This window comes from Vespula vulgaris, chromosome 11, assembly GCF_905475345.1.
Source record: "Vespula vulgaris chromosome 11, iyVesVulg1.1, whole genome shotgun sequence".
Taxonomy (NCBI): Eukaryota; Metazoa; Arthropoda; class Insecta; order Hymenoptera; family Vespidae; genus Vespula; species Vespula vulgaris.
Genome location: NC_066596.1, coordinates 5,327,984 through 5,352,467, shown reverse-complemented (window position 1 = coordinate 5,352,467; position 24,484 = coordinate 5,327,984). Strand labels below are relative to the sequence as shown.

The 24,484-nt window shown below is 32.8% G+C and overlaps 1 protein-coding gene and 1 long non-coding RNA gene across 8 annotated transcripts in view; one reads left to right on the top strand and one right to left on the bottom strand.

The window, feature by feature from the left end:
• The window catches only part of LOC127067499 (uncharacterized), an 82,626-nt gene extending 62,326 nt beyond the window's left edge, over positions 1-20,300 (top strand). Inside the window, exons 3-4 of one of the 2 annotated variants that reach the window (XR_007782638.1) lie at positions 7,561-7,740; positions 20,152-20,300. This is a non-coding gene — a long non-coding RNA (uncharacterized LOC127067499). Of the gene's footprint in view, positions 1-7,560; positions 7,741-7,845; positions 9,133-20,151 lie in introns of those variants that run through there. The other variant, XR_007782639.1, reaches the window with a different exon arrangement.
• Positions 967-24,484, bottom strand: part of LOC127067493 (discoidin domain-containing receptor 2) — a 145,525-nt gene continuing 122,007 nt past the window's right edge. For 4 of the 6 annotated variants that reach the window (XM_051002477.1, XM_051002478.1, XM_051002476.1 and 1 more), the window contains 3 exons: positions 24,308-24,449; positions 20,951-21,100; positions 967-2,824 (listed from right to left, as the gene is read on the bottom strand). In XM_051002477.1, coding sequence (XP_050858434.1) covers positions 2,561-2,824; positions 20,951-21,100; positions 24,308-24,449 — 556 coding nt within the window. In that variant the 3' untranslated portion in view covers positions 967-2,560. Of the gene's footprint in view, positions 2,825-12,053; positions 20,263-20,950; positions 21,101-24,307; positions 24,450-24,484 lie in introns of those variants that run through there. The other 2 variants (XM_051002481.1, XM_051002480.1) reach the window with 2 other exon arrangements.

Below are 24,484 nucleotides of genomic sequence, written 5' to 3'. Positions count from 1 at the left end.
ATAAAGTGTATTAAATATATTAATAAATTTATCGAGAATATTTTGGAAACTCTCCTTTGGGAAATTTATTTGGCTTTCATGTGATTTTAAATGTTTTAACACGATGTGAACTGAATACATACACACATATTTATTTATACATATATATATATATATATATATATATATATATATATATAATATTAGCAAGTTTTATATATATGTAAGTTTATTCATAATTTTGGATCGCTAAAAGTATTTAATTGTTAATCAAATCGATATTCATTTTTCAACTTGGTGAAATTCGATCGATATATTAACCAAAAGTTTCTCTTTTGGATAATATCAAAGGTATCGAATGCATGCATGGAATATTTAGATGCCTCTATATTTCTTATTGGCAGCGTATCGAGCACGAGACACGAATACTTATAGATTCCTTGGACTGCTTCCAAGAGACATTATAATATGTAATATCATTTAGGATATCGATTTTTCTCTTCCTCTCTCTCTCTCTCTCTCTATTTATCTATCTTATTCTGCCATAATTATTCTTTCTTTCGGCGTGAAAAAATTCATAAATGTTTTCATTCGAGATGATTTTTTCTTCTTTTCTCTTTTATCCTTTTTTCCTTTTTTAACTTCGATACGTTCAAACAATAAAATTTTATTTATCGCTCGCTTTTCCTGCCAAATACGAGTCGTCGATATCTTTATTTTTAAATTTATCTGTACGTTCGAGCATAATATGACGAATCTTAAAAAGAAATTTTGCAAACGATAGAATATTTTTTTTCCTGTTTTTTTTCTTTCTTTTTTCTTTTTCTTTTTTTACGAAGAAAAAAGTCCCGGTCGAAAGGTTAATCCTCCGAGTCGGTTTAATTGCGTACTTTTCTTTTTATCGTATTACGTGGATTATGGTCCGTGAATCTCTTTTAATGATTTTCTACCGTAGCCAGTATTTAATGAAATGCACGATTCAGGAAGGTTTATATACGGTTCCTATATCTTGCGTTAATTACTTTTGTTATTTAGCACAACTTATACCTTCAATTGGAATAGAATCAAAGTATGAATACGTTCCAATAAACTCTGAACGCGTTATCTGTTTCAATTGTTTATTCATGAAAATATTAATGATCAAAGATGTTATATACGTTCGTTTATATTCTTTAAATTCACACTAGTTTGTTTCGATTATCCGTTTATTCCTTTAAAATATATATGACAGTAAGTATGAATACATATGACAGAAGAATTTTTTCATAATATATCAAACTTATTTTATACGACACGAAAAAGAAAGAAAAATTATCTGAAACAATCTTTTATCCACTCCCTATTTTTTACAATATTTAACATTAGTCAAAAATATTAGGACAAGTATAGAAATACAATTATTCTTTCTTTAAATAGCTATTAAAAATGAGTCACCCTGACTTTCGAACAGGACAGAATAGAATCGAATAGAATCGTATGGGATCCCATAAGCAAGGAAAGAAAAGATTATTCGTCGATTGTCAATCGTCAATGATCAATTTAAAAAAACTCCCAGTGTCTATCACTAATGTCAAATAAGTCGTTCATTGAATTGTTGATAAGAAAGGTACAAATTGTCGAATCGTTTTCGACTCTGGACACGTTGCGAGCTAGAGGAACGCGGCGGTCAAAGGAATGTGGAAAACGCGTGCGGAATATTCGTGTGACGCATCGTTGGTCCAAGACTAAAGACAGAGAGCAAGCACTTTTCGATTCTGGTGCCGACTACCGAAGGGAATTTAAGACGCTTTAACCCCTCGTGGTTGAAGTTTCTTTGAATTCGAGTTGAACGCTCACAAACATGTTTTCTTTCTCTTTCTCTCTCTCTCTCTTTCTCTCTCTCTCTCTCTCTCTTCAGTCTTCCTTCTCTCTTTACGTAAATATTCGAGTCGCTGGATTTTTCACCAAGCATGCAATTACCATAGCCACTCTCTAGCCCTCTCCTCTCCTCTCTCTTTCACTCTCTCTTTCTCTCTCTGTCTCTCTCTCTTCTGAGCCCTCTTTCAACGACTTTCAAATAGACTTTCCAATCGTCGAAAGGCTCTTTGGACCACAAAGTACTTTCCAGTATACGTCTCGGTAGGACTTTTCGTCGAACATCGCGGAAAATCATTTCCATCGAACGCGCTTGAAACATATTTTGCGATCGAGAGTGGTAAAGAGGGTGGGGAAAGGGTATAGGTGAGAGAGGAGGGTGAGGTGGTTAGAGAAGTGGAAGCTGTAGATGAGAGTAGTTTACGTGTACGCTTTCTAAAGAAGAATCGAAGAGATACGATAGAAAGGCCTAAAGACATTTTGATTTCTCACGTAGTTATATTTTTTTTTCTCTTCGTTCTATTTTTCTTTTTTTTCTCTTTTTCTCTTTTATTTGTTCCTATTCGTCGTTTCTCATACGTTCGCTATCTCGCGTTGGATTTTCTTTTTTTTTTTTCTTCATGTCTTCTATTCTTTTTATTTTTGTTATTATTATTATTTTTTTTGTATATATATATATATATATCTGCCTGAGAGCGAAACAGTTTTTTAACTACGAAAGTCCTTCTCAAAAAAGTACAACATTTTTTGGCTCCAGTATTTCTATGCTTCTTCGAGCGATGCTGGCAACATTTGTTTTTTTCGACGTTTCCATGCGAATACGGAGAAAACGAGTATGCAGGAGAGAAAGAGAGACAGAGAAAGAGAGAGAAAGAGCTAATGGAATTTTCACACCTGCGAAGCATTTTCCAGAAGGATGCGTTAAGACCACCGTGTTGTCTCGATTTTCCCTTCCCTTTCTCACCCTCCTCGACGCGACCCGTCGTGGGACCTGGGAAAAAAAAAGAATGAAATAAAATAAAAAAAGAACAGCTTAAAAGAAAGTAGAAAAAGAAAATAAAAATAATAAAAAAAGAAAAATAGAAAAGGTTGTAGGCACGTTCATGTTCGAGCATTGATCGGTTTCCAACTCCGCTTGCAAGGACTCACGGATGCGTCGATCATCACCAGGCTCGACATTTTTTTTCTCTTTCTCTCTTTCTCTCTCTCCCTCTTTTGAAAAATTTTACTACCCCGAGGAAATATGTGGTATATATATATATATTCAAATAGGTTGAGTCCCGTGATAAGGGTCTGGTAAACCAGCATACACATAGAAGGAAATCTTTTATTACATCATACAATAAGACAGCTAACAATATATCTATGCGTTCATATATTAGGGGAAAAAGAAAGGAAAAAAAAAAAAAAAAGAAAAATAGATAAATGTACCAGGAAATATGTTGTCGCATTAGTTATCCATTCAATATGGGATCAATTAATTATTTAAAATATGTGTCCAAAAGAAAAGTAAAAAAAAAAAAGAAAAGAAAAAAAAAGAGAAGAGAAGAGAAGAGAAGAAAAGGAAAGAAAAAGAGATATGAAAATATCCGACGACTTTTAATACTAGGAAGTCAGGTCAGGAGCTATGAATAATAGAGATAAAAAAAATTTTCTTCTCATCGAGAGACAGAGAAAAAGAGAGAGAGAAAGAAAGTAGCGAAGTACATACATATAGAAAAAGGAAATCGTTTAAACCTTTCATTCTTGCTCTCGCTCGTTCACTATTTCTTTCTTTCTTTCTTTCTTCCTTTCTTTCATTTTTCCCCTTCTTTTTCTTCTCCTCCTTCTTCTTCTTCTTCTTCATCTTCATCATCTTCCTCTTTCTCTACTCCCTCATATTTCTTTCTTTCTTTCTTTCCTTTTTCTCTATCTCCCTCTCTCTACCTTTTTTTCTTTTTTTTTTTCTTCTTTCCCTCGTTCCTCTTCTGGTCATAACGCTCGGCCTCGATCTTTTATTCCCTTCTGCTTCTACTCTCTTATTCTCTGGCTACATTCCGCCGCGGGCCACTTTAACCATCGAGGTTTAACTTTACAAAGCGGTCGTCGCAAAGCTGGACGCGAACTTGTCGTCGTCGTCATCGTCATCGTCATCGTCGTCGTCGTCGTCGTCGTCGTCGTCGTCGTCGTCGTCGTCGTCGTCGTCGTCGTCGTCGTCGCTCTTAGTTTGGCGAGTTCCTTTCAAACAGGCAAACGCAAGAAAAGGATATTCGAAATAATTTCCCTGGGGTACGAGTAAACGGGCCAGCCATGGAAATGGCACGTATTTCTTTTTTATTATTTTCTATTTTGTTTTTTGTGTAATCTTTTTTTTTGTAATTTTTCCCTTCCATTCTTTTTTATTTTATTTTTTATATTTGTTTTCATATTTTGAATTATCGAATTACGAAACATTTATCAGATCAGAGTAGTCAGAGATTGAACAGAAATTAGAAGTTAAATCGTATTGAAGCTTTATGGGACGTCCATTTTATGTTTATCGTTCTATAATATTTGCCCTGTGAGTTTAATTGCTAGTCAATAGCAAACAACCGATTCGTGATATTAGAAAAAAATGTTTAAATTGTTTAGGTATGGTCGAACTAACTGCGAAACTATCGTAACACCTGTATGGATTACTCTGATGCAAAGTGCATGTAAACGTGTTTACACACACTTCGATCAATGTTTCGTTTCCTTCAACTATGCATTTAACCATTTACTACCCTTTAATGTAAAGTTAACATTAGTGTAAATTATAATATTTGGATTTATTTTTATATCTAATGCATTATGATCCCGTAGGTTAGTTTGATAAAAATGCATTATTATTATGAACAAATTTAATTTATAAACGTTATACAATACTAGTAAACATTTAATACATCATATTGTTATATTTATAGCATTTAATATAGGTTACTAACATGTTGTGTAAATGTAAGATTTACACGTTAATCTTTTCAAATTGAATCTACTTACAATGTATAATAATGCGTTTTTTATCAATTGACATATGGATCAGCCTGTATTATACAAAACTGGATAGAATTCAAATTTTCACAAATACCACACAACGTGCATCAGTTTCGAAACAGTAAAAAAAAAAAAAAGAAAAAAGATACAATGTGAGCAAGCTATAGTGGTGTTTCTCGTTAAAAAAACGTCAACCAGAGGGAAGCCGCAATAATGACACGCTTCGTTCCAAAAAATGATTTTAAAGGGAAGCCATTGTTGCGGTGCGTAGTAACTAAAGGGTTAATTTTTTGACTTATTCGAAGGAACAAGCTCGCGTTCGTTAAGTTAGTCGTTAGGGGGCATTACAAACAATTTAAATAAAATCTGAACCGTAAGAGCGAGCTACAATTCAAAGGAAGAGAATGTTTCTAAATTTTTTCACCGGCTGGAAAATATTAAAAAAAAAGCCAAAAAAAGGAAAGAAAAAAATAATGAAAAAAAAACAAAAAAAAAAAATAAAATAGAAGGAAAAAGGAAAAAAAAATCGTTAAAGGTTACTCCTATCGCCTTTCGTAACAAGGCATCGTCGGTGCGGCGCCTCGTTCGTTTATAAAAAAGCAATTTAATTTGCAGTAAAAATAACGAGACTGTAGGTATATATGGAAATGGTATATCCAGTTCTGGTAGCTCGGCTACGTATCGGGGAATAAACCGTTCGTATGGTATTTATCAGTTACGTTCTCGTTTTAATTGGAATTTACACGAGCCGTGGAAAAGAGTACCTACGTCGCGTTCTCGATAAAATCGTTCAGATGGATACGGGATCTCTCTCTCTCTCTCTCTCCCTCTCTGTCTGTCTCTCTCTCTCTCTCTCTCTCTCTCTCTCTTTCTACCTCGTGTTATGTATTGTTGAAAAAAAAAATAAAAAAAAAACGGAAGGAAAGAAAAAAAAAATAGGTCCCCGGATGTGAAACTTTTAGTGAAATACGGAGGTCAAATTTCGCATTAGACGTAGTACATAGCAAACGTAGTTAATTAAAGTTTCACGAAAACCTTTTCAAAAAAAGCATATCCATCGTCCGATGTAACACGCTTGTTAACGTTAACGATAAACTGAAAAGCGAGGAGATCGAATGTTATACATAGATAGAAAGTTTTACAGATATAACTGGCACACATCTACGATATGTTAACTTTAACAGGTATTCGTAATTGTTGGGTTTATTTCTTCGAAAATAAATCCCCGAAGGTAATTGATTCTTTTGTGTATCTAGGTCGTCGTTCTACCATGAAAAGATTTTATATATTTCTTCTTTTATCATCGTTCGTTTCAACAAAATTTAGTAGATATTTCAGAATGTTATATATATATATGTTCATCAACGATTGGATTACCATTCTTTTTTTTCTGTTTTTCTTTCTTTTTTTTTACTTTTCCGAACATTATTATCGTGATCTTGTTAAAGTGTAGTGTCACTTAGAAATTTTTGTGTTACATATGATTATTATGTGATAACGAAGATTTAAAAGTATGAAAAGTTTGTTCTATTATTATTACTTGACAACTTTTGTAAAGTAGATGAGAGAGAAAAAGAGAGAAAGAGAGAAATATGTCTGGATACCTAACCGTGTTATTTGAAAGAAAAAGAAATATAATAATATCAAAATACAACGTTATCGTTGTTCAGTCTGGTAATGGATCAAAGTCTTTCTTTTTTCAAACATATTACTTCGGCTTTAATGTACCTTGCCGTATTTTACTTGTCTCATCGATCTTCTGCGACGCAAAGAAATTCTCTAACGCTCGTTTCTTTAAATCACCTTATATATGCTATAGTATATTATATATATATATATATATATATATATATATATATATATATATATGTCTAATATGTACGTGTTTGTTCATTTTTATATCCTATACATGTATTCGTACGTGCATGCGTGTATATTACCATTTTAAAAAACTCATCTCTGCTATCTTTATTATCTCTACAATATTAAAAATATCCAATATATATATATATATATATATATATATATATATATATATATACACATATAACAAGAAAAAAGAGAGAGAGAGAGAGAGAGAGAGAGAGAGAAAGTATATTTAGTATTATATAAATATTATTGTTATAATATTAAATATTAAAGTATATAATATTATAAAACGATGAAGTAGTCAGAGTAAAGAAGCTGCAATAAACGTTGAGAGAGAAGTAGTTCTTTCTGAAAGTATGTGAAAACAAAAATTTCATATCGTCGGAAAGGAAAGATAGAAAGAGAGAAAGAGAGAGAGGAAGAAGGGAGAAAGAGAGAGAAAGAGAGAGAGAGAGAGAGAGAGAGCAAGAGAGAGAGAGAGAGAAAGAGACGAGGGTTGGGACGATGATGCAGTTATCCACGAGTCGTTGATCATGCTACGACAATCTCGTGGCTCTTTAAACTTTGGAAACGGGGAAAAATATAGATTGTCCCGTCGCACGCTATGAGAACTCTCTCTCTCTCTCTCTTTCTCTCATTTCTTTTTTCTTTATCCTTCCTTCCTTCCTTCCTTCCTTCCTTCCTTTCTTCCTTTCCGCTTTCTTTCTTCCTTTCTTCCTTTCTTTCTTTCTTACTTTTCTTCTTTCTTTCCTTTCTTTCTTTTGCTTATTTTTCCACGCGAAAAGTCCGCTCACGTCCTTATCCGTTAAGCTACTTCCTCGAAGAGTAAACATCCAATAATTCTGTTCGTGCTTCTTTCCGTAGGACAAGCGTTACTTTACCATCCCCCTTCAACCTTCCTTTTCCACCGTTGCTTCTTCCCCTCTAAGGAAAAGGAGGAAAAGAAGGACGAGAAAAAAAGAGAAGGTGGAGATGGAGGAAAAGAAGGAGGTTGAGAACCAAGAAGAATTTTCTATTGATCGATCGAGAAATGTAGCTCCCAAGGTAAGGAAATCTCATTTCTTGTCCTTTTTAAAGTCATCCTGAGAGGATCGGGATTGGTTTAGAGGACAGATCACTAGAAAGAAACGATTTTTCCTTTACTTTCAGGTATATACTCGAAGCGTCAATTTTCATCTCTACGTAGGGACGATTCGATTTTTGTTTAAAAAGAATTTTATTATCATTTAATTGCGTTTAATACGTCGGTATCATTTTTCTTTCGCCTATCAAATCAGAATCAAATTTCGATCGAGATCGGATTGTATTTAAAGATGTAAAACTCGAAAGAGAGAGACAGAGAGAGAGACTTTTTTAAAAATTTGATTTATGGTTAAAGGACATTTCGAGGTATTAAAAAAAGAAGAGATCGAACAAAGAAAATGTCAGTGTGTGCGAACAACGATTTTTTCGATAGCAAAAGATAACAAAAATAACAAAGATTTCTGAGAGTTTTTAAAAGATTCACCAGCATCGAGGTTTTGACAATCGTTTGAAAGGTTTATTCTTAAATGGAAAAAGAATAAAATACAGACGGAAAGAGAGAGAAAAAGAGAGAGAGAAATGAAAAGATAAAAAAATGGATAATATACATATATGTATATGTATATATTTTTTTTCGTAGTATAATTTAATAAGCGAGTATTTTCTTGATATTGGTGTCATAACGGAGTATAAACATTGAGGTGGTTATATTTTTATTTCCTCTCTTGTTTCCTTTCCCTCCCCTTTCTCTTCCTCCACCCCGTCCTCTTCCTCTTCCTCCATTTCCTCTTTCTAACCCCCATACTCTTTATTTTATTTGCTCTTTTTCTCGCTGGGTGCACAGCTACCGGGTAGCAGGTGCTGGTCGCAGCAGCGTAGCATAGTTACTGTCAAACAAAATTCGTTACGAAGCTCAGCAACGATACTTCCGGTGCCGGTAAGATCTTTCAAAAATGTTTCCATACGCGATAATGGAATGTGCGGAATTCGTGAGAAATGAGTGGACCATGAAATTATTTTGGACTGTTTAAACATTTTCTTTAAATCCTCTCTCTTTTTCTATAAATAGTTTTTTCTTTTCTCTTCTTTTTTTTTTTTAATTATTATTTATAGTTTTAATTCTTTTCTCTCGTCTCCCGTGAAAAAATATATTTTGGATGAAAAATATTGACATATTCTTTGACCTTCGTCTTAAAGAACGTACATAACATCTAGTCTTATTATCCGACCTAACAATGATGAAATTTTGAAAGATCGTAATCATTAGAAATCTATCGGTCATTAACAGACAAAGAGATAGAAAGACAGAGAGTGATATATTTAATAATTAAACTAAAACTGATCCTGATCCACAGTACTAATACTCCGTTCTCTTATTTATTCGGATCAACGGGCTAATTACGAAATCAATATTATCCTAGTGCGAAGTAATTGATGGCTATCCTTTCGTTTGCTGTCAGTTCTGGTATCTGTTATTGATTTTATATGTATGTATTACATAGATATACACGTACGTACGTATGTATGTACGTATCTACGTGGGTCGATAACGTTGAGTTTATTTGTGAGATGACATTCACAATTTTTTCGCGAGCACATTGATAAAAAAAAATTTTGTTATCAGTAATAATTAAAATGATAATCCGCGTAGTCGTAATTTCTCGATAAACTCTTATTATTTTTGTCTAATCCTGATGGAATTTTGTGCAATTGCTTTTTACATATATTGATCGATCGATTTGTGATATATGATATGCGATCTGTGATCTATGGTCTGTCTGTACGACGATAGCGCGCTTTTTATGGATTAGTCGTTTCTGGACTGAAAATTGACCGTGGAAGATATTTTATTTGATAAATTTTAAAGTTTCACGAATTTTTTCCAATCCACGAATGAATATCTTAAGCATGAATATTTTTATTTTCTCAAACAATCGACGGTAGAGTCTAATCGGAATAGAAAATTTTTTATTTTATACTTGGAATAAAAGAATGTCATGTATGATGCCTGAAGTGATATGCAGATGCTTGATTTATTACTTTGAAAAAAAAAAGAGAAATAGAAAAATGTTTTTTTTTTTAAGCTTAGCTGTCCATCATACTTGATTATTGGAAAGAATATATACATACTTGATTATTGGGAATATATATATATATATATATATATATATATATATATATATTAATATATTTATAGAAAATAATATGAAGGTCGACGTAGCGTGATTAAACCTGAATGATTCGTGGAAGAATTGTGAAAATAATTGGTTACTTATACACATACATACACACACGTATACATATATATATATATATAGGGAGAGAGAGAGAGAAGATATATATATATATATATATATTTTAGTTGTTATTCGACGGTGTTTAATATTCGACGGTGTACAGATATCGACCGAGCGAAGTAAAAGAGATAAACTAAATTTCTCGGATTTTCTCGTTGCTAAACGACAAAAATAGAGAAAGGCAGAATGAAAAAGGGATAGAGACGGAGATATATTTAACGGAGGAACCTCCATGCTGCCTCTTTCTGGCGACAGGTGGAAATGAAATTTTGCAGCATTACAACGAATTGGTTATTGCCTCTGGCAATATTTTTTCTCTCTTTCTTTCTTTCTCCTTCTGTCTCTCTTTTTAGCTCACTCGTTGGTTCTCACACGTTTCTAGAAAACAAGTGCTATAAACGATCGATTATATTTTCTCTGTCGGTGGTGCACGGGTTCAACTTATTGTTAGATATACGTTTAAACGGTCTTTCTATCGGTATATTTTATCTATCGTCGTCTAAATGGCGAATGTTAAATAAAAATATTTCATCGATTCGCTCATATCGATATCGGGAGAGAAAACAGAAAAAAAGAAAGAAGACAATGAATGGGTTCAGTTTTTTTCCCTCTCCCTCTTTCTCTCTTTTATTTTTTCTTACTATTTTCGAATGTACGCAAAATCCGCGATTCATTTTTATTCGTAGTAAAAGCTCCAAAGAAGATCTCCAATGTAAATTCATTCTTTCTAAATGTATTGATTCAAATGTAATGAATATCATTTCGAAATGAAGATCGAACAGAGACAGAAAGAGAGAGACAATGAGAGAAAGAGAGAGAGAGAGAGAGAGAGAGAAAAGAGAGAAAATGAGAGAGAATGAGAGAGAGAATGAGAGAGAGAATGAGAGAGAGAATGAGATGTTACAAAAGAGAATCACAGAAGAGTTTGAAACGTTGCTGCAAGCATCTCACGTTTGTGCACCTCACGGTAATGAATTGGAGCGACTTAATTAAAGAGTGTTTGGAATGGCGAAAAAGGAAATAGCAAAAATTGAGAGGCTGCTATCTAAAGGTAGGACATGTAAAAGGAAGAAACTGAGTAAGGAATCGAGGTTGTAGCCAGTTTAAATTAAATACGTGCAATAATAGGAGTGCACTCGGAGATAAGAAGACTATCGGGGTTGACCATTCTCCATGGAATAAAAAACATACTAAGGATATACATACGAAATATATTTATTTATGTATGACGAAACTCAAAGTTTTTCTTTTCTTTTTAATTTATTTCCGTCTACTTTGTTTTTGTAGATTAAACGAACGAAATAATTTATTTCATTAATTTTAATACGTTCGAATTATTTTAAATAGACAATATGTTTTTTAATTTGATTTCATTGTTTGATTGTATGAATATTACAATTAATATTAATATTAATATTAATATTAATCATACATGCAATCTTAATACTATGGTTCACGTACACACACATATACACACACATATATGGGCATGTGTAAGAAAGAATGACAAAGGTAGAAATGAGGTTACTTTTAAAAAGGTCCAGACAGCCGCGGGGTGAAATAGAAAGGAGTGAGAATGAAGAATGAGCGGTGGGGAAAAAAAAAGAAAAAGGAAAAAAAAGGAAAAGAATGAAAAGAAAAGAATGAAAAGTACGGTGCGATCGTAAAAAATAAGAATGATACGTTGAGTACAGATTATTTATCATTAATTTTAAAAAGAGGGTTTTATGTATAAAGTGAGGGAAAAAAGATTAAATAAAGAAGTAAGAGTTTAGTGTGAAAATTAAATGAAAGTATCGTTAGATTCTCTTACATTAAGTGTACTCGCGCGAAAGTGATACAATTTTGACCATTTCGCTATATCTGTAAGTAAGTATACTTAGAATATAATACATAAGTAAGTAAGTACAAACCTTTCCGTTGTTTTCTTCGTTTTCTTTGTTGGTTTATTCATATAATTCCTTCTTCTGGCAGTGTACTTCGTTATTCATACTTGAAAAATTCATCGGACGATGATGATACGGGCAAGACCATAAATTGCTCGACAAAAGTCAAAGCGTTGAGTATTTATTGAAAACGAATCGCTATGTACAAACGTATTAAATACACGATAGCGTGACATTTACACGAGGTTCTTCTGTTTATCGCATACAATAATCGATATGCAGCCGATATGATAACAATAGACAACACAGGGTTAACCCTTGTGGTTCTTCCGTAACGCGTCCGGCTTATATTTACAACCCATCTCGCCGTTCATATTTGCACGTAGAGATTGCACACGTGTCTTCTGTAACACGTGTTTTCTTCCTCTTTAGTATAGTAGTACAGGGATCCCCTTACCGAACTAAAAATACAAATTTTGCTTTCGGCATCACATTCTAAACTTCTCGTAATGCGAACATGCATGCGAACTGCCCAGCCGCGCGAAAGCTCTTTCTTTTTTTTCTTTTTTTTCGTACGTTCACATTTCACGCACGAGATAAATGCAGAGATTTTACTTGTTTGATCATTTAAAAAAAAAAAAAACGTAAGATCGACTCAAAATACGAAATTTACAACGAATAAGAATATTAACGTTGTCGTTGTTTTCTTTCGTTCTTTTTTTTTTTTTTATTCTTTTTTCTTCCCTCCCCCGGCCCTCCCCTACTCACAGAATCGTTACTTCTCTCTAATATATTTACAATGGAATTCTTCGCGCAGCACCGTGGCACGAATTTTCTCTTTCTCGTTATAATTAATAATTATTATACAACCTGATATGCGAAAAATTTGAGTTTTATGTTAAAAAAAAAACGTAGACGGAGAAGAGGAACGTGAAAATTAAAAAGGGGAAAAAAACTATAAAAAGAAAAAGGGAAGAAAGAAAAAGTGAAAAAAGGGGATAAAAAGATCGTAATAAATTGATTAACGGGTATATACGACCGAACGAATGTGAATTTCACCGTTCGTCGCACGATTTCGCATATTTTCGATGAGAGATGGCCGAATAAAAAAATTCCACCGGCGTTCCACTATCTTCAAAAACGAGTTCTCGCCTCATTGCGCCCGCATCGACCTCCATTCGCGTATTTTTTAAAAGAGCGTACTACACGTGCACGTGAGCTTTCGATGATTTCAATGCACGAAAGTTCGAAGTTCGGTCGGACAAAAGTATTGTCGTGCGTCTCTTGTATCTAGAAAAACAAAGCGTGTTCGTCGTAGGTACCAGACGACGAATATTAAATTTCGTTTTATATCAAATGCAATGGAATTCGAAAATGAAAAATTATCATTTCCAACTGGCTTTACACACATATGTAAGTACTTTTAGTCACTTGCTTTTTCGATTTGAAATTCGTCTCCGCGTTTAAATTCTCTTATAATGTCAACAATTACTTTTCGTAAAAATGTAAAAATAAAAACGAGGACGCACAATTGGATCAAGGGAATCCCATTTTTCGCGTTTGTTTCGTTATGTGGAAATTCAAAAGGAAAGACAAAAAAAAAGAATACAAAAAGACACAAACAAAAATAAATAGAAATAAAAATAGAAATGAAAAAGCAAAAGAAGGATAGCTGATCGTTCGAAACCCTATTTCAAACAATCCGATGAAATTGTGATTAGTTACGTTACATCGTTTAGCGATTTTATATGTAACACGTCCAGTCGTTGCGGAAAATATATTTACGTAGATACATTAAATATATATTTTCCTCGTAGAACGCAAGCGTATAACTGTATAAAGCTACATACCTGATCAAATTATAGTTCGTATGAAATCTCGCGAATATAGCGAGCGTTATTTCGTTTATTACAAATCGTATAAAGTCTTTCTCTACGGGAGAAACAGAGAAAGAGAGAGAGAGAGAAAGATAGATACAGAAAGAAAGAGAGAGAGAGAGAGAGAGAGAGAGAGAGAGAGAGATAAAGATAGAAAATAGGAAGAGAGCGTTGGCATTACGCTTACGTCTTATTTCTGGGAATGTTCACGTATGTTCACATTTTTAAAATTGTGCATGCACAACCAATCAATTTTTTTCCTTAAATTCAAATTTCAAAAAAGTTTACCTGGATAATAATGGAGGATCTCTCCATTTCGTTTTCTATAATTAAGCGTACATGCTAAACCTTATCAACGTTACCAAATGGGTTGCTCGTGATTATTAAATATGGAATTTCTGCGAACGCGTACACACAGACACATGCATACATGCATACATACATACATACGTACACACATACACATATACATACATACATATGTAATATTATATACACACGTAAGTATCGAATTCAATGAGAAAACACATTGAATTGTTTGTAATTAGGAAGAAATATCTGTGCGTATAACGTCCTCACGATATCGTATTTTTCAAACGCATCGCTAAGTTTACCTCTCTGGTTTTTTTTTCTGTTCTTTTTTGTTGTTTTTTTTCTTTTTTTTTATTACTTTTTGTATTTTTTTGGTCTATTTTTTTGGTTTTTTTTTTTTTTAATCTTATCGATTCCTCCAAATTTTCTTCCCTTTCTCAACAATTATAGAGCAGTATATGATAACACTTAATATCTAGCTGTTTTTAAATTACTTACGTGTTAATAGTTATCGAGATCATTAACATTATATATATGTATATATATATATATAAAACACTATACACATATATAATATATATATACCTGTATATAATTGTAATAATTATAATATATATATATTATATATATAATTGTAATAATAATTATAATAATGATAATAATGTTAATAATAATAATAATAATGATAATAATAATAATAATAATAATGTTATATACTTCGATATAGTTCGATACAATTTTTTTCTGTTTATCCTTAGTTTGGACAAAAAAAGCTCGCAGTCATAGCCAAAGCATTATCATAAGGAGCCAAAGGGAGAGGAGGGGTAGTCATGATATATATGTATATATATATATATATATATATATATATATATATGTATATATATCAAATGATCAACGTCTATCATCATTCGACTAATGAATTTTTATGGGACTTTAAAATTTCACGACATGTTCTCGGGCTTAATCTATATACTGAATGTTTATTATATTATATTATTATATTATAATTATACACGTCTAACGGGTTTATGTCCATCCTCTCGCTAGGCTCCACTGACATATACTCATACAGGAACGCACACACATACATGCACACACACACACACAGACACACACAAAGATACACACACGTGCACACACAGAACACATACAGAACATACATACGTATTGTGTATGTTATAACATATCTCAACTCTCTTTCTCCATAGATTTTTTTTCGTGAACAGGACTATAGTCTTTTTTGGAATTAGGTAACACAGTCATTCATTTATTCCGGCAAATACTTTTCTACCATTTGCATAATTAGAACATCTTTGGCTTATCATTGACGTATCTCAGTGATGAATGATATTTTTCCTTTCTTTTTCTTTTTCTTTTCCTTCTCCTTTTCATTTTATTTAATTTTGTATCGGAATATTGACATTCGAATGAAATATATTTCACACGATATGATAAATGAGGAAATATTTAAGTATTTATATATTAACACAGAGATTGCCTTTTACTAAGTGGAAAAGTATTTGTCCCAATAAATTTGCCACGCATAGAACTATATAAACTAAAAATTCAGGTCCCTCACGTCCGCCCAGTCATCGTTTTCTGATCCCTTCCCTCCTCGATTCGTTCATTATTATTCGCAACGATAATAATAATAATAATAATAATAATAATAATAATAATAATAATAATAATAATAATAATAATAATAATAATAATGATGACAATAATAATATTGTGTAAATATAATAATCAGCTAAAAAGACTGCCATTTAAGAGATTAATCCATTTCTTCTTTTTTTCTTTTCTTAAATAAATCTCCCTTTAATTTTTATTTTAATATTTTTATTTCAGTTTGGATAAGTCGAAGAAAAAGAAAAAAAGGAACCGAGAAAAAAGTAAACCAGCAAAATACAAACAATAAAACAATATACGCTTCGATTTTTTTTCCTTTTATTTATTATTTTTTTATCTTTCAGCTTTTGCGAATAATAATAATTAGTTCTCTTGGAAAGGACGTCGCTAACAAGTGTGTGTTTTATCTAATAGATTAAAATCCTTTAACACTTCTTTACGCTCTATAACCTACGAATTTCTTTTTTTTTATATACTGCAACCTCTAATAGTATTGTCAAACATTTATGCACTTCGGCTAAGCGCACCCTAAGTTTATTTAATAGTTCGTCGTTATCATCGTCATAATAATAATCATTATCATATCATCATCATCATCATCATCATCATAATCGATATAATCATCGTCATCATAATCATCATCATCATAATCATCATCATCATCATCGTCATCATCGTTATCATCATTACTTTTTACTTATCCATTATCTCCATCATACATTTCCATCTCTTTTTCTTATATCAACTACTTATATATTCCATTTGTTAAATTTCTTTTGCAAAAGATTTGGATGTCCTTAATGGATTATCTTTTGTACATCGGAAAGCTCTTTAGGAATCATACTCGACAAGTGCTTCTCCGTTCTCGACGAAAAGGGTTACTCTCTTTGAGAGCGAAGCTCATTGTAATGTCCCTTTTCTATCTGTTATAACTACGATGTTTCTTTCTTAAGAAAGACGTGACGCAACCCGAAAGAACTAACAAGAAAAGGTAAGACAAAAAATTAAATAAGTTAAAAGAAAAAAAAAAGAAAAATGAAAAACCCGAAAAAGATTGCTGATCACTCGTTTCCCATCTAACGTAACGGGTCGTTCGATCTTGTCAAAATTATGTCATGTAGGTATTTATCAGATCTTGCTGATATGTTATCTTGAGATCTACAAGGATAGATCGAAAGTTCCTAAGCAGGATGAAAGTTCCTAGATAGGCCAAAAAAGTTCTTAAGTGATTTTAAAAATCAATTATTCTTTTTTTCAAGACGTTTTAGGCTAATTCTTGCTTTCTTCTTTTCTTTTATCTTTTTTTTTTTTCTTCTCTTCAGATTGTAATACTATAAGCCTAGGAACTTTTTTACAATCCTAAAAAAAAAAAAGAGAAAAAGGAAAAAGAAAATTAGTTTTAAAAAGTCTTCGAAAAGTGTAATTGATTTTCTAAATTAGCTTAGAAACTTTTGATCCGTCTTTCATAAATTATATTATCTTTTTTTTATCGATTTTAATCATGTACTTTGCGATAGTATCGAATGAATGTATGTATACCTATCTACATATATATATATATATATATATATATATATATATATATATATATACGTATATATATATTAAATCAAAAAAGAAGGAATAGACAATGTTATTCATTGTTTAACATGCTCAACGTGCTTAGCAAGGATCATCCTACATGATATGTTCCTCGATATGCGTGGTATGAAAAAAAATTTTAGATAGATTTATCTTTGTTATGAAAAAGCAAGAAAGAAAGAATAAAAGAGAATAAAAAAAAATAAAATGAAGCAAAGATAAAAAAAAAGAAAAATAAAATAAAAAATATATAAAAAATCGAGAAGTGAGTGATAAGCGTTTTTCTATTGCTATTCGAGAACGAGAAGAAACGGACAATTCGAAAAATCATACGGTATGTATTCGACGACGAACGAATAGAGAACATAGTTCGTTTTTGCAATAAATCTCACGGGATAGAGTGTTTTCCGCGTTCACAGTTCTCACTCGTCGTTGAATGTCACCGTTGATTGACTTTTTCCGTTGTCAGAAAAGGAATAATTCTGTGTTATTTCAAGCCTACACATAGAGAAACATAGAGAGAGAGAGACAGAAAGAGAGAGAGAGAAAGAGAGAGAGAGAGAGAATGAGAGAGACAGAGAAAGAGAGAGAGAGAAAGAGAAAAAGAGACAGAACACTCTTGGCTTTTCTCTGTCAGCTTGTTTTTTAGCTCTGTCAAAAAAGTAGATACCGTTCATTCGAGCGGTTTAGCGGAACACAAATCATCGTAGGCTCAAGTAAAAGCCAGGAAAAGAATAAATTGCCTTTGATTCTCACGAAAAAATGTATAAAAATTCTTTTTACCTTCGTTTTGAATTGCGACAGCAATCTTTGTCTTGTGCCAATTATTTTAGCAAAAAAGAAAAAAAAAAAAGAAGAGAAAAAAAATAAGAAAATAAAAAAAGATAATTGGCTCGTCATAACTATCAAATGGAAATCAAAATTTTTACAATTTTTCTTTGTTTTTTAAATTAAGTACTGTAAGATTCATTGATGTTTTTTGATGTTTTTTAAAATGATACATACTAACAATGATACATACGTATGCGTGTGCCCGTTCGTACGAATCGAATAATGTTTCTTCGTCTGTTTGTTTTATTCCTTTTTTTCTTTCTTTTCCTTTTTTTGTCTTTCTCTCTAACAAGTGATATATACCTAGTACAAAAGCCGAGTTTATGGTTCAGTGTGTTCCAGCATGGACTGTGGTGAAAAAGATGATGAAAAGTATATGATCCTAATGATCTGACGCGTTAGAAGGATATACCTATATATTATACTTATTATTCAAACTTGAAAGTATTGTCTATCAACTCGTAGTTGATAACTCGTTTCGTGGGAAAATCCTTATGTATCCTTATAGATATAGCTAACCTATGCTGATTTCGTAGACCGATTCGCGTATATTCCGAACGTGACACGAGAATCGCGTTGGTGGCAGTCGTCGTAAGCTTATTTGCTGACAGTATCAATTTCGGGACGGTGTATACATACGCGAGTGTATCCACCTATCGTTTGCACCTGGTAACCGCCGATTTCATTTTGTATGGGGAATACACTATGGATCAGAATCGTTATCCATCCATCTTATCCGAGAGATATACTTACATACGTATATGTATTCTCTATGTATACGTATAACACAATGTATGTATGTATACATATAGTATGCGTATACGACTCTGCTTACTGTTATTCCATGCTATATATTATATTTCTCGAAATCTGAAGTTTCCCTATGATAAATGATACATATGATATATGTAGGTATATATTGTGCCGTATCAGGAAAATAGAATAAATAAAATGCAGTTCGAAGTGCCATACTCAGGAACGTTACGCCTACATTTTGGTACATATTTGATTTTTCTTTCCTCGGGTTAGACGATAAGTCAATGAGAAGTAATTTACAAATTTTATGTGCGACTAAGCGATGTGAGGAACGAAATATAACGGAATAAAAGAGAATGAAAAGGAGAAAGGGAAAGAAACAAAAGGAAATTACACGCACGAAAGCTCGTGTTCCTTAAAGAAGCATTCGGTAACGGCACGATACCTTTGATCCAAAAGATCAATCCAAATTTTTGACATATTGCGTCAGAGCAATGACGTCGGTAGCAATTTGGTAAATGCAAAACTTCTTTCTTGCTATGTGGGAGTTCATCTTCTCGATTCAGTTTCATAAGAACCGTGTTGCTGGAAAGGGGAGAGATAAGCAAAAAAAAAAAAAGAGGAAGAAAGAAAAGAAAAGAAAAGAAAAGAAAAGAAAAGAAAAGAAAAGAAAAGAAATGAAAAAAAAAGCAAAAGAACGAAGCTGTTCGCTTGACATTCTTTCGTCTTTTACTTTTTCACTTGAGACTTTGTTCTTTCATCTCATCCCTTCTCAACCTTTCGCTTAGCCCGTATATATCGCGAATTTGGGACTTCCAATTGGCAATAATTCAATAGAGAACGCTGAAAGTAATTACGTTACGTTTTTTCCGTCACCTGCTTTATTTTTGTTGTTTTTGTTTTTTGTTTCCCCTCGATTAGCCCTTAGACCGTGAAAGCCTACAAGTTTTTGCAATTAGAAGGCCGTTACCGGAAGGGCCAATTCACGGCTCGTTAAACCTAAAGTATCCTTCACCAATCGTTCTCTCTCTCTTTCTCTCTCTCTCTCTCTCTCTCTTTCTCTCTCTCTTTTCTCTCTTTCTAATTCGGCTACTAACTCGGACCGATTTGTTCTAAGTTGGTCGATGAGGGACAGTTCCACCAATTTCCGTTGAGCTCACCAATCATAGAAAGCCGGATCAGGTTCCAGCCTTCCAATTCTCGATATCAAGTGTCGTTGGATGTGTTCGGCTTGTAACCAAGATTTTTTCTTTGTAGGAATAGATGTATCTCACGGAAGTTTGGCCGATCTACGTCGTTACGTTGCCAACATTCACGCATCAGCTCGTAGATCTCCTTAGGACAGTTCTTCGGCAGTGGAAGTATCATCTGTAAAAGATAAGAGACGAGGGTGCCCAAGGCTCGACTAACTTTGGCTAAACTGTCGTTAACTGTCGAAAGGGAGAACCTATGTGACTCGTTTGTCGAACGTCTTCTGGGAAATCTATATATGTCGTTAAGATCGATTAACGCAAACATTCTACTGTATATACATACATATATATATATATATATATATATATATATATATATTCGTATAGATGCTAATGAACTGACTTAATTTAGTTCAAGTTATTCTCTTAACGAAGTAGAATATTTTTATATGTAATTGGTAACAAAATTGTATATGTATATAGAGAATGATATTTTTGCAAATTACTAATATTAACTTCGACTTGAGATTTTGCGAATGATTTCGAACAAATAATATTTCAGCTAATATTATTCTTTCCTCAGTGTTACACCATTTTCTCGATAAAGACTTTTATCTGCTGGCTCGTGAAAAAATAATAAAAGTAGGAGTTAAACCGAACGTCTGTAAAAAAATATAACGATGGTGGAAAAAGTAGAAAATACAGTTTGCAATGCAAAGTGTCTTTTGATCAAAAAAAAGAAAGAGAGAGAAAGAGAGAAATAAAGAAAGAGAGAAAGAGAAAGAGAAAGAGAAAGAGAGAGAGAGAGAGAGAGACAGATAAAGAGAGTTATCTTAGAGGTCAGATGCTTTTCCACTACTTACTCGTCTCTCGTCCTCTTGGTAAAAATACGTTGCGTTCTCGACCACCCGATGATCTGGAAGTTCTTCAAAGGGTTGCTCCCTGGCAAAGGTTAAAATTTCCCAGAGCGTGACGGCGAACGCCCAGACGTCGCTCTTCGACGTGTGCCTTCCCTAATTAGCGTGAAACATAAGACACAAACGACCTGTGAGATACATCAAATTATTTTCTACTCTAAGTCAAGTGGAAACTACGGAAGAAATTTTTTTACCTCAAAGAGCGACGAGAAAACTTGTTTCGCGTTCTTTCTTTTCTTTTCTTTTCTTTTTTTTTCTTTTTCCTTTTTTAACATTACATTTGCTTATTAGAAACTCGTGTAATTAAATTTTATTTTGATATAAAATGTTATTTAAATTATAATGATTACATATATGCAGGCTGGACCATGAAAGTTTCTAGGCGATCTTAAAAATCAATTATCCTTTTTCCGAGACTTTTTACGTTAATTTTCTTTTTATTATTTCTTTTTTTTTTTTTTTGAGATTCTAAAACGACAAGTCTAGAAATTTTTTTACAATCTGATAGAAAAGTTAGCTCGAAAACTTTCGAAAAAGTGTAATTGATTTTTAAAATCATTTAGAAACTTACTTTTGGCTCACACAGGAACTATTGATCGATCTTGTACTAATAACTTTAATCTTTTTTAAACATTAAATCGATCGATACTTGATTTCTATTTTGTTATGAATTATTGATTTATTTTTTGTTAATACGAATTACTTTTTCATACATTGTAATCAGATATATGTATTATTGTTAAAGGATCTTTGTAAAAAAATTAATATACAAATATTTGAGGATTTCTATGGAATCTAACGCCTTCGTAGTTAATTATGGAAACTGTACATTCTCCCTCTTGCATTTCGAGTTCGAGCAAACTAGAAGTCTTCGAGTGTCTTGGAGTTAAAGCAAAGTGCTTCGTAGAACGTAACTGTTAAAATGGTTACGTATTAGTGTTCTAGCTTTGTCGACTGTATCTTATTTCACGAGGTGCTTCCTATTTATTTAATACAAAGAAAGAAAAACAAAAAAAAAGGAGAAGAAACAAAACGCAATACCAGTTTTATGTAATCGTGGAACGTCTCTTCTTTCTCTTTCTATTTTTTTTGTTTCGTTTAGTATCGATAAACATTGTTCTCAATTCGAACAAAGAGGAATATTCATTTAAAGAGGAAAATACAAAAGACGGAAACTTTCGATCGAACTTTCGATCCTCTTCTTTTTTCTTTCTTTTTTTTATTTTTCGAAGTAGGTAGATAGATACGTAGGTAGATAGGTATACGTGGCACAGAAAAGATTTAAGAGACTTAAGAGAAAACAGGAGGAGAACTCACGCCAAGGATTTTTCGAGTTTGCCAGGCGGCGTAAAGTCGAGATATTGCGCGGGGAGCAATATTTCAGTGTTCCATGCGAGAGAGAGAGAGAGAGAGAGAGAGAGAGAGAGAAATAGAAAGAGGGAGAAAGAACGTTTCGTTCTTTTGTCAAAGGATTAATAAACTTTATGAAGTCATATCGTTGGACGTTCGTCTCTACAAGTATCGGATGCGATAAAGTCAACGTTCAATCATCAAAACGACGCTAATTTCAGATTATTCTTGAAGCGGTATTTCGAGCGTATTAAACGGACGCGTTTCATTAGCGCCGGCACAATAGGCAGCCTCGGATAAACGATGAGCAATAATGAAGCGTTAATGACGCAGTCAATTTTAAACGACTATGCGAACTCGAGCGGTCAAGTACTATATACAGTAACATCCTCGATTTTCGTCCTCGTTTCTATTTTCCATTTCTTCTTCACCACTTTAATATATCGACTCTCGAGTTCTTCTCAAATTATCGATCGATTTTGTTGTTCTCTGTTTTCATTCTTTCTTTTTTCTTCATCTCAATTTTCCTTTTTTTTTCTTCTTTCTTCCTTTGCCATAAAAAAGATGAAACAAGAAATATATATATATTTTTTTATCTAGATATATGGTCAATATCAATGGGAATACGTATCCTTTTCAGAAATCTATTAACGATTTTGTAACCACGTTAAAAATCCGTCAGTTTCAACTTTTCATTCGACGCTTTTGTAATTTCATCGAATGCGCATTCTCTTTCATCGCATTTTATAGATCCTTTTCAATATACGCAGGTACTATTTACTTGTCGATACGTTAAAAATAACGTTCGTAGATTTGTCGCACGTAGATGACACATACAACACATATTTCGCTTCGGCGATTAACGAAAGGTATTGAACTTTCGAATGATATGTAACATATAAAAATCGAATACATACATAGTACGTCGGCTCTACATCGTTATTTTTAATCGTCTCGATCGTTTATATAATATCCACCGAGATATCGATAAGCGATCGCCTCTGCAATAGTTTCGCGTTTGCTTATGGGAATAACGTATTACTTTTTTCAAAGTTTTGTCTCTAGTCGGGGAGGGGGAGGGGAAGAGAAAGGAAGGAAAGGGGAAAGTAAAAAAAAAAAAAAAGGAAAAAAGAGAAAGCAAAAAAAAGATCATCGAGTGAAAAAATATTCAAAGTAAACCGAATTTCATCGGGAATACGAGGAATACGTATTCAGGATTCGGGGCGAAAGCACACCTCCGTAACGGCGGAATGAAATCAAAACTGCTCTCAACCCGTTTTATATAACTGGACTACTCTCTTTTTCCACCTTTCGCATCACGGGATATAAAGTCGTTCTCGCCCGATCGGTTTCTCTTGCACTTTTCTCTCCTCTTTCTTTTTTCTTTTTTCCCTTCCTTTTTTTTCTCTCTTTCTCTCATTCACTCACTCACTCACTCACTCACTCATTCTCTTTCTCTCACGGTTAAATACTTTTGCTTCTTTTTTTTTTCTAACGAATGAACCCTTTCCCATCAAACATTTTGTATCCTTGAAAGAAAGTGCTGATGCAAAGTAGTTACTCGTGAAATTATTTTCGATTTGATGAAACGATCGGTGAAGAAAAAAAGAAAAATAATCACATACGAGATGGCGATCATGAAAGTGATCTAAATTAGTTGTATATTATAATGTTGGAAATCGTTGTACGTAATCTATCGTTACGAGATGATCGATCTGATTTGAATTAAAAAAAAATTTTTTTTTTCTATAATAAATAAGACAATGTATACATTCTTTCTCGAGAGAAATAATTGTTTATCTTGTCTCTGGTGCGATTGAAAGATTTTAAAAGTGGACACTTAAGAGAATCATTATTTAAACAAAAAAAATATTTATATATATTTTTTAATATTTCAAATAGTTTATAATAGTTTCATGATCGACAATTAATACGTTATTTTTTAATTCTTACCATCAACATGGATTCCCAAGCCATCCATCTTATGGGTAATGGCGGCCGACCTTCGATTCGAAAATAATCGGCCGCGTATGCGCTTCTTCCGGAACCTAAATCGGATATCTTGATGGTATAATTTTGACATACCAGACAATTCCTGTAAAATATAAAATAAATTCCATAGAAAATGTT